This window comes from Trichoplusia ni, chromosome 3 (assembly GCF_003590095.1).
Source record: "Trichoplusia ni isolate ovarian cell line Hi5 chromosome 3, tn1, whole genome shotgun sequence".
In the NCBI taxonomy this organism is placed as follows: domain Eukaryota; kingdom Metazoa; phylum Arthropoda; class Insecta; order Lepidoptera; family Noctuidae; genus Trichoplusia; species Trichoplusia ni.
In genome coordinates this window covers 7569721-7580704 of record NC_039480.1, presented here as the reverse complement: position 1 = coordinate 7580704, position 10984 = coordinate 7569721, and the positions used below count along the sequence as shown (strand labels likewise).

Genomic DNA, 10984 nt, shown 5'->3' with positions numbered 1-10984 from the left:
TTACAAAATTAAGTTGTCCTAAAACATTAATAGCAATTGAACAACATAATATAGCAGTGCAAGAAAACTTTCTGTTTAAGTTAAAAAAAACTGCTACCTATGAGAATATACGAATATAAGAAATATTTTCATTACAACTAACAAAGCTGGCTGCAAACTTTTTTACAATCAAATAAAGAACACAATAAAACAAAAAACGAGCAAAAACATTGGAATCTTCTGGGAAATGTACGATTAACGTTTAAAACAATATTTGTGAATAAAAATGTATTTCGCACGAACAACACTCACATTTTAGCTTAGCATTCTGCACGGAGCAAACTCACGGGAAATGTAAATGTTATAGGCCGCGTACAGTCTTACGTCATACGTCGCGTCACGATGTTACTTAAAACTAAAAATTTAATGACATTTATTGTAATAACACTGCATGCTGGTCTCTAAGCAGCAACCTTTTTGTATGCTGTACAAAAAAGTTGCACAGATTGCCCTCCCCTCACCGCTTCATAAGTATTTTTTTACGATACATATTTTATATTATTATGACATTTAAATATGATCTACACAGAAGATTATAAATACTCGACTCAGCATGTCGAAGAAATACAATATGTTTTTGGCGGGTCTTTATAAGTAAGATTTGCAAAGAAATTCAAAAATATACTATAAAAACTGACGCGATGGATGGCGTGACGCTCTAGGCTGCCTTTCGCAAAGGAGACAAGAGCCAAATCGAATACAGCATCCCCTATCAGTATTCATTGTTACTGCATTTAAATCCACACGGGAATTGGAAGCGACCGAGTCGGGAAATATCATCGATAATTATGACATATGAATAATGCTCCGAGCATATTAGCGTACGGCGGGGAACGAATATTTCCGTAATAGCTATGTATTTACGATTCCAACGTGATTGTATGACTAAATCTGTTTTAATGGTCCTAATTCAAACATACGTTTGTGTTTATGAAGTGGTAGCAGGTAGTAACATGCAGCTTAATATAAATTATTACAGATATTTAATTTTTACCGAAAAGTATATCTTATATCATGTACATAAAATTGTTTTTTTCTTTTTCAAAAATAAATATTTCAACTTTACAAACTGTTGCCTTATTTACACTGTATTCTGCAAATAGAAAACAACAGGCCACTTTTCCCGAGCTTCGGAAAATACAGCTACAAAAACTAACTAGAGGAAACGTGTGCGTTTTGTGTAGACGGCGTTTGTGACTGAACTTTATGATCGATCGATGTTGCTATGCCTATAAAAGATACTAAATGAAAGAGCCTTATAAATAAAGCTAAAAGATAGTAAATATCCCTACTCGACATGAAAATAAACAACAACACTGTATTTGTATATTGACTAAAGGTATTGCAGGAAGTTGGACATTTCAATGTTGAAAATGGGTATTTAAAATATGATTGGTTTGAAAGAAACGGAACTATGAATGTATTTTGTATCATACATACAATTTATTTTATAGAATTGGGTAGACTTATCTTTTATCTAAATCACAATAGATTGCCTGGTAATTCATGTGTACTTGTGCAAGCTTTTACGGTTATATGGCTCTAGCTTATGTAGATATAGTTAATGAAGAGATTATAACAAAATATATTAAACTAAAATGCAAAACAAATAAAGAGATACTCAGTAGCCTCACCTACTTGCTTCGTTATCGTCTTTGCTAAAGGTCATGATCCTCCGACTTTGGAACGATTTTTAATTATTTATCCCTATGAATGGTTTTCGAATTTGTCTGTTACCAAAATTATTCGAGGTTATGTCTTTCTTGGGTTCATTTTTGCGGAACGCAGTGACTGGAATCAAGAACATTTTTCTCAATCGATTGTAAGAAGCCTTGTCGTAAAACAAAGTCAAAGAAAGGAAAATAAAAAAGAAAACGCTTCAAAACACAGTTGAAATTATAACTAGTATGATTGCACAAATCATGTGCTTTTACGCGAACAAATCTTGTTATCTAATCTAGTACAGGTATTATGATCTTATCATATCTATGGACAGGTGTATTCTACAAAAAGTTCTCAGAACTTAAGTTACAAAACTTGTACAAACATGTGATGATAGGGGTATTCCTTTAAATTTGAAAATACTAGAAAAAGATGGACAGTGTAAAATAAAATAATATAATATTCTACAACTTCAAAACACCACCAAAACTAGTCCCAAACTAGGCAAAGCTTGTATTATGACGTAGGTACTATACTAATGATAAACTTGTATACTTCTAAATAAATGCATAGGTATATATACCAATATATAAAGCTAAAGAGTTTCTTTGATTGTTTGAACGCTTATCTCAGGAACTTCTGGTTCAAATTGAAACAATATTTTTGTTTTGAATAGACCATTCATTGAAGAAGGTTTAAGGCTATAATTATATCATCACGCTGCGACTAATAGGAGCGAAAATACAATGGAAAATGTGGAAAAACCAAGGCAGATATAAATAATAATTTATCCTTTCTAACCACGCGGACGAAGTCGCGGGCAACAGCTAGTTATACATATTTTAATTACACCGACACACAAAACACAGAATTGCGAAACGGAAGAAAAACATACATTGTGTCGACCAAAAATGATTGAGATAATCAAATAAACATGACTGAACTAAGTTTCCAAGCACTTAATATTTGTTCCCGGAAACATTATTATTTCATAAATAATTCCTGAATTAGTTGCACCTGCGTTGACCAAGATTGCGCGGCGAACTTTTTATGTAAGCCGGTACGAGTCGCGTGTATTGCTAATATTTTTTTACTACTTCTTTTGTTTTTGCAAACATGACACGGTTTCATGTTTGAATAATGAAGGTATATTAAAGTGTGTGAGTGTTGTAGGCGGTATAGTAATGAATTATGGTGAACTTCAACACATACTATTTAAATGGATATTTTTAGGGTTTCATGCCCAAATGATAAAACGGAACCCTTTTATTTTGACTCAAGCGCTCATAATACCTTCTATAACTAATCTTTATGTCAGGAATCGTATTAGAAATGTACATATTTAAAACCTTGCCTCTGTTGTCACATAAAATGAATATTGTAAAGTGGAAAAATTCATGGAAAATACAACTTATTTCGATGAATTTATTAAAATTGAAAATTTGCTGTGTGAACCTTGTTTTGTTTAGAACACTAGCTAAGATTATGTGTATTTATTTTTTATGACCGCAAGAAGTTTAGTTTTTCATTAAAATGGCACGGTGTATGAGTTGGATGCGTTCATATACTTTAAAGAGAGTTCGAGAGTCGTGAGTGTGGTACCAGGAGAGTAGGTTGTAATGGAGGGGACAGCAGTACCAGGGTAGAAGGTATTAGTAATTACCAAAAGAGCAGGAATAAGCAGTACATGATCGATATCTGAATACCTTCCTATTGAGCCAAATCGACATTAGAACCTTTTTTTGTATTTTTGTCTAAACTGTTAGCATCAAGTGTTAGGCGGTACGAAGTTAGCCAGGACCGATAGTTTTTCTAAAATATTATACAACGAACATTGCTTATGACAAAAATGCCCATAAATTATATCAAAATAACAGCTATAATATTACAAAAACAATTTAGTATATCAAAACATATTTACACAACACGCGCGTGATGTTGCCAGCGGCGATGTAGTAAACAACGGAATAGCCAAAAGGAATTGTGAAATTATTTGCAGAAATAAACTGAACGAAAGCTAATAAAGTATTCTCTTATCATGTATTAAATATGAATGTTTGTGTACCTAAGTATTGTGATAAGCATGAAAGTTGCCGACGATAAGTCAACAGTTCAAAGTTCAATAACTCTGCATCAGGCTGGTTTTAGGTAATAGGGGTGATGGCTGGATATAAGAAGTTATAATCGAATGAGTCCATCAGATAATTAAAAAATAATGGGCAAGTATTTTTGCCTTGCTTTGAACAACAAACATTTACGTAGGTAAACTGCTTCAAAGAGTAAGTAATCTCACGAGTAACTTCAATACGTTATAATTTGATTAATTTATGTTTACGGGGCAAAAGATAAAATACAGATGTATTATTATGTAAAACTACACGACGGACACCAACAAAATTGTCGTCATTTTTTGTCTATTGGATGAAACAGCAATGAAGATGAGGCGGACCTGGTTCCATAAAAATTGCTATCCAGTCCAAAGAACTTCAAAAGGCTAGTAATTGTGTCTGCTATTTATACATCTTTAACAGTCGTTATGGGCAGAAAAAAGATAGAAAGTCTGACAAAAGTTCTGATAGAAAGTCAACATTTCACTGCATCTGGCTAGACTGGAAGCCGACCGCACCATAACTGGGCAAAGGGTAAGATGATCATGAGTCCAAAATACAGGGCGTATCATAAAAAAAAAACCAAAATCCAAAATCACGTATCAAAAAAAATCTGATCGATTAAAGCTCGATCAATCACAGGTAACATCAAGTAATAACCGCCCTTGTCCGTGAAATTAGCTCGTTCAATCACTTGTATTTACAAAGTTTATCAGATCCGCTAATGGCGCGATACAGTATCATTGTAAGGCTTATCTGGTTTATTAGCGTACGAGTCATTGTATTACCTCCCCTCATTGGCCACTCACGCCGAGCTTTCGATGTGTTTCGTGATATTTTCTCATGAGGAATGCAATTAATAAGAGGATCTTCAGAAAAAAATAACAGGCTGTCAACAGTCGTAAGGTACGTTGTTTTAATAGTTTGAATCATAATTAGAATAATTTTAATTATATTATAATTAAAGTAAATTATCGTTAAATCAATCATAGGACGTGGAATACATAAGGTATACAATAAGCTAACGTAGACAATGAGACATATAAAACGACTTTATCTTTGTACATCTTTTTCCTATGAAAAATAATAGTCAATTCTCTTTAATCTTCAGAAACACATCATGCAGCCATGGCTGGTTGCGCTTGGTGGTACAGTGCATATTCGCAGGCATAACAGTGACCAGTTTCCTACTAATATTCCGAATGACCATAATCAGGGATCCACCACATCATCACACGCCCAGGTGTTTGCTCAGTGGCTGCAAAATAATGTGTAGAGAAGCACCCTTCTTCGGGGATTTCGAATATGATATTGTCCAAGCTGTTGAGGTGAGAATAATTTCATTTTATTTTTGATTATAAAGACATATAATTTGGAGACAATTCAAACAAATTATCACAACTAATTTTGTTTTATATATGTAATTATAATTGTATTCTGTAATATTGGATTTGGGGAACTATTTTCAATTAACGAAACACAATAACAGAGATGCAGAAATGGCGAGAACGTGAATTACGAGAGTATGTTAGAAACTAGTATCTTTATTTATTTTTTCAGGATGCCGCCCAAAAATATTGTAAACATGTCGTTTTACATTTGGACAACCCCATGTTTGTAAACAACAGTTTAGCGCCAAGATTTTTGCCATCGTTACGGTCAAACATTCACGAATTGATAATAAACAATGGGAACCTAATGCGCATTCCAGCGGACGCATTCATGAACCAATATCTTGCTTCGTTACGACTGATAACGTTCTATAACCTGGCTATAAGAACTTGGACAACGGACAGTTTTGTTGGTCTTACACGTTTACTTAAATTTATTATGAAAGATTGCATTCTAGTTAACCCACCAAGAGATCCCTTGAGGGCTGTGGATGACACGCTAATAACTCTATCTATTACAAATTGCGAGCAGTGGGACCCGGCTCGCATAACAGGAGCGACGACATTTTCGTCACTAATAGTCGTCGACTTCTCATCTAATTCCTTTGGCGATGTCCTCGGACGATCTAGTTTTACTGGCCTTCAAAACTGTAAAGCCTTGTACCTCAATTCTTGCAAAATATCAGCAATAGGCGCGGGAGCGTTTGATAGCCTTAAGAGTATTGAAATTTTATATCTGCACAATAACTATCTCATTGAAATATCAGACCATTTATTCACAAATCTATTTGCCTTGGTGAACCCTAAACCAAGGATTAATTTGCAGAATAATTTATGGCATTGTGATTGTTCCGACGAAAATTTGAGAGAACTAATAAAACAAGATGTGTTGTTGACGGATCCCTATTGTGGAAACCCCGATAATTTCAAGCATCTAACTTTTTCTCAGTTTGAATCACATTGCGCAGCAAATGAACCAGAGCCTACAAAAATGGTTAAACCTGCTGTACAGCACACGCCAATGCAATTTAATTTAGAATTAGAAAAACCGGATGATAGCCATGGTTTTGTTTACGTTAGCAGCGGAACTTGCTATAACGGTAACAGCACCGATTTTTCCTACAATAACCTAATTAAAATGATTTCACCAATATATGGAAATAAATGCTTCAGCCAAGATAAACGTTTTAATGATTTAGCAAGTATTGTTTACTTTAGAGAACTAGAACTAGATACATTTGATGTAGATAACACTTGGATTAAATTCACATATTTGATGAAAACCGCGAACTACTCGATGCTTCAAATAGGGACAGTTGATACTGAGGACTACGGAATGGTTTGGTATCAATCGACGTGTCCGAACGAAATCTACTGCGTGAGTCACGTGCCGCAAATGTTAAGGATTTACAACGCCGATCCAAAAGCTAGTTATATATTCTGTCCAATAGGGCTAAACGCAGGCAGAGTTAATTACAACAAATGCGTTTACCATGAAGCAAATGAGAAAAGTCATAATTATGGTCAACAACTGAAGGTGTTAGCTTACCTTTCTACCGCACTAGTGTGTTTAGTGTGTGGAGCACTCTGCGTGTACGCAATCATACTAAAATACCCGAGCCTACTAAAAGGTAGCAAAAGAATATTACTTGTCAAACACAAAAAAGTGGATGCTTTAGTTTTACCTCCAAAAGTACCGTTAAGGAAAGAGACGATCAAAAAGCCAGTTCCGGAAACCATTGTTAAAGAGGATAAAATTTTCGTTATTCCCGCAACACACTTCATCCCTCGAAACAGTAATAGGAGGTCAATGAGGAGTATGAAGAGCAATGCGCCGAGTTACATATCAGCTTTACTGCCGACTGAGGACCAGCTAGCCGAGTGGCGTATAAGGCACCATTTTAACAACGATCTCTCGATAACTTCAACACATTCGGAGATATCAATACTGTCGTGGAATGACAGCGAAGACACCAAATATTCCATCGACTATGATAACGAGATAATATATGAAAGTCTAAAGTAGTTATTTAGTTGATTTATTGCGATACGACGGAAATATTTGTAATTTATCGCATCGTAAATTTACAGCGTACCAAATATTATCATTAAGAAATGAAAATCCCATTTAATATTCAACCATGTTACGTCGAGTCGTTTTAATAGTTTTAAAGTATAATTTTAAGGAAAACAATTGTTTATTTAATCATATTATAGATATTTCAAAGAAAGTGTAATAAATTAGGTATTTACAAAAGTGATAAATTTAGTAAATCTTAGTTACACGCTCTTTGCGTTTATGACTATAAGTGTAATTTAAATAAAATATTTATATTTTTAACTGTTATTTCATTTCATCTTATTACAATAATCTCAATTATTATTAATTGATATTCAACACTCAAATGAATTCCTATATGAATTAAACGCCACTAAAAATAGTCCAATTCAAATTTCATACTTTTCCGGTATCAAATGCGTTTGAAAACTATAATAAATTATACGTGTATCGGATAGCCGATAGCCGTCAAGAGTGAGTGTCCTCGCCGTGAATCAATCTTATACAATATAGTTGAACAGTCAGCAACAGAAGTCCTTTGTACAAAATACCAGTATTTTTCAGTTAGGTACTGCATCTGATATTGTAAAACTCGCTACAGCTTTGGAAGAAAAAGGAAATACCTTTGCTCTTAAGTAGGGTCTTCTAAAGGCTATGAAAAATTGGACTGCACGGATAGCCGAGGGGTTGATACCAAGCGCAATCCACTGTACGCGACGTGTCGCGTCGTGGGTTCAATCCCTACGTCGGATAAGACTTTGTATGACCTTCCTTTTATCTGGGTGCATGGGTAACTTGAATTGTTGTGAAATCTCCCGAGATACAGGGACAAAATCTCTTATCGAAGGGCGATTTTTTTATTAAAAAAAGATCTTGTTGTAGCACCGGATGTTAAGCCTACTTAATCATCTAAACACAACATCAACTAATTAAAACCGATTGTATATATTTGCTTTAAAAATCGGAATATGCTGACCAACTTCTGTTCCCGACCGTACGTATAATACAGCTGTTTCTAAGAGGAGTCGGCCACTCGGGCGCACGGGCCGGCCCGAAGCGCGCCTTGCATTGTCTTACCCATTGGACGCCAGATCTATTTATATTCACATTTAAAAACGACTATAGGCCTAGAGAATACCAATTAGAACACGTGTTAATGACGTACCGTTCGAAAGTGATGTCAATTCGCTCACAGAATTTATTGCTCGAAGAGACTATGACATAATAGCGCGCATTTGATTTTGTTTTCTTTAAATAAAAATATCATGTTACTTGTGTCGGGTTAATAAAAAGGGAATTGAGTATTAATTATATGTTTATTGAAAAAATTAATACGTCAAATACTTAATGTATCTTGAGTCCGATATTTTGAAGCTGCAGTTATGACTTTTTGAAGTGATACTTCTTTAGGCGCGTTCTGAAAAAAATGATGAGAATGAAATTTTACAATTCTTGCGCATGAACGTCCGCTAAACCGCTCATTAAGTCTGTTTTTTTTCTTTAAACTGAATTTATTGACTGTTTTGACTAACCGTTTCCAGTCCTATTATAGTTTTATTTTAATTTAATATGCAGTGAAAAGAAGTAATTTAATTTTTTTTTTCATGATGCCAAAATACTTCTTTGGCACCTTCACGCGCATACATAAGTACACGCACCCTTTCACGGTGAGTGATTATTTATTTGAATATTAGAATTAAATATGACCTTTATACAAATAAATGTAAAGTAAATGTATTTGTAACACTTATCCGATACATCGCTAATGAATGTGTTTTCGTGCCACACTATTCTGGGATCTTGTTAATTAATATTATGAAGTCATTCGTGAAATTGTCCTATTATAATGATTAATATGAAATATAGTGCAGCGGAAACTTTGGTTTCTCATTACAATGTAGTGGACAACAAATGAATATTCTGTAATAATATTATTTAAATAAAAATGCAATTGATTTCAAATAAAAACTACTGAGCCAAAATTTATTAAATTATGCAAACAAATGAAAGGTATTCGAAGTAAAATTAAAAATTAATCAACGAAATCGGTTCATCCAGTCCGAGGATTTGATTTGATTTGTATCGAACATAAAAAATACAGAGCAATTGAGAACAACATTCTATTAGAAGTTAGATGAGATTAGAGTAAATAAAGAGAGGTAGTTAGTACTAAACGGGTAGCCGAGTGGTTGAAGTCACGACGCTAAACCCACTATGCGCGTCCCCGCGCAGGAGAAGCATTTGTGAGATCCACGAATACTTGTTCTGAGTCTGGCTGTCATTGCGCATGTGATTAACAATGACACTGACAAGGATTAAATTCCTTACTGCGAGAGTCGTTTTTTTTATTAACAGATAGTTCGTGTTAAAGTAAAGCTGTTGCACTTTTGGAAGTGTATCGGCTTTATACGACACATAGCGGCATCTCTCTCGCAAAACCCAAAAAGTCCCACTTAATGTCACGGTGATGGCACGGAGCAGGTGAAACTATATTTATTATTTCATTGTAAAAAATAAAAAGTTCTACCAAAGAGGGCAATTAAATGAAACTATTTAGTATTTAGGAAACAAAATGTTACTTTTACATTTAAATAGTTGCAGTTGCTCGCGGCTTCGCCCGCTTGCTTATCGTTTATAGCTGTTAATTTGCAAAACCATATTAAATCTAATTTGTAAAAAACAATCGGATACAAACCTGTGTTATAACCATTATTTTAATTCAAAATGATAGCTATCTCCATACCCAATTTCACTACCATTTCAATTACCCAAAAGTCCACCCAAACACACGCACACATAGATACGAACATACTCACACACTCAGATTTTTGTGAACTCTACACTTCATTTTTAATTATTAATTTCTTTAAGTCCTAGTTAATAACAATATCATAACGTTAAAAACACTAAATACTACTTCACAACGATAAGTCACAACGTTCAGAACCTGAAAAGCTTTTCTGACTTATTTTTGTCTGCAAACTTTAATCTCTCCGAAGCTTCGAGATTATGCTTTTTCATTTTGTTTTCCATTGTCACGAATCTAATATCGAATTCTATAAGGTATTACTGACACGTTCATTTTGTGTCTGCAGTTTATACTTTACAATAAATCGGCAAATACATTTTTTTGATGTTGTAATGATGAACTTTTGTAGAAGCGTGACAGTGCAATACATCACTTGAAGCGGTATCTCTCTTTCACACCCGCAAAAATATTTCTTTAAGACCTGGTGGTAGACCAATAATACGGAATATTTCGTAAAGAAATATTCCGCGTCAGCTCGTGGTTAAGGACTTCGGTTGGATCGGAAACTAGTCGGGCACCCCCGTAAATACTCGTGAGTAAACCGTTGCATCATTTAATACCTGATACCTATTTTTGGAAGATGTTTTATTATTATAATAACTTTCGTAAGGAGGGTTCATAATTATTTATTTAATTACTATTTACTAATGCATTTTTTTGGGATAGCTAGACTAGTCTCGGAATGAATGGGAAAGTCTTTAATTATGATCTGTTTGAAACGATTAGGCCCAAAATTAGTCGGGCTATACTAATAAATACGCGTGATGAGTCAGATATGAAATTTAAAAGGTGTTTTTGTTGGTTCAAAAAGTATAAATTCTACAGGTAAGAATAAAAAGGAAAATATAATGGGCAGGTGAATTCTACCTACACCTACTAATGCAGTATTGAGACTGGCCATTAGCAACGGACATAA

The 10984-nt window shown here is 34.3% G+C and overlaps 1 protein-coding gene across 1 annotated transcript; it reads left to right on the top strand.

Annotated features, from left to right (window-relative positions):
• The first annotated feature begins 2507 nt into the window (after nt 1-2507).
• Nucleotides 2508-9220, top strand: LOC113491720. Its single transcript, XM_026868845.1, has 3 exons — nt 2508-4715; nt 4921-5137; nt 5370-9220. Exons 1-3 carry the CDS (start codon nt 4660-4662, stop codon nt 7224-7226), a joined length of 2130 nt encoding a protein of 709 aa, XP_026724646.1. The 5' UTR covers nt 2508-4659; the 3' UTR covers nt 7227-9220.
• Nucleotides 9221-10984: the final 1764 nt, after the last annotated feature.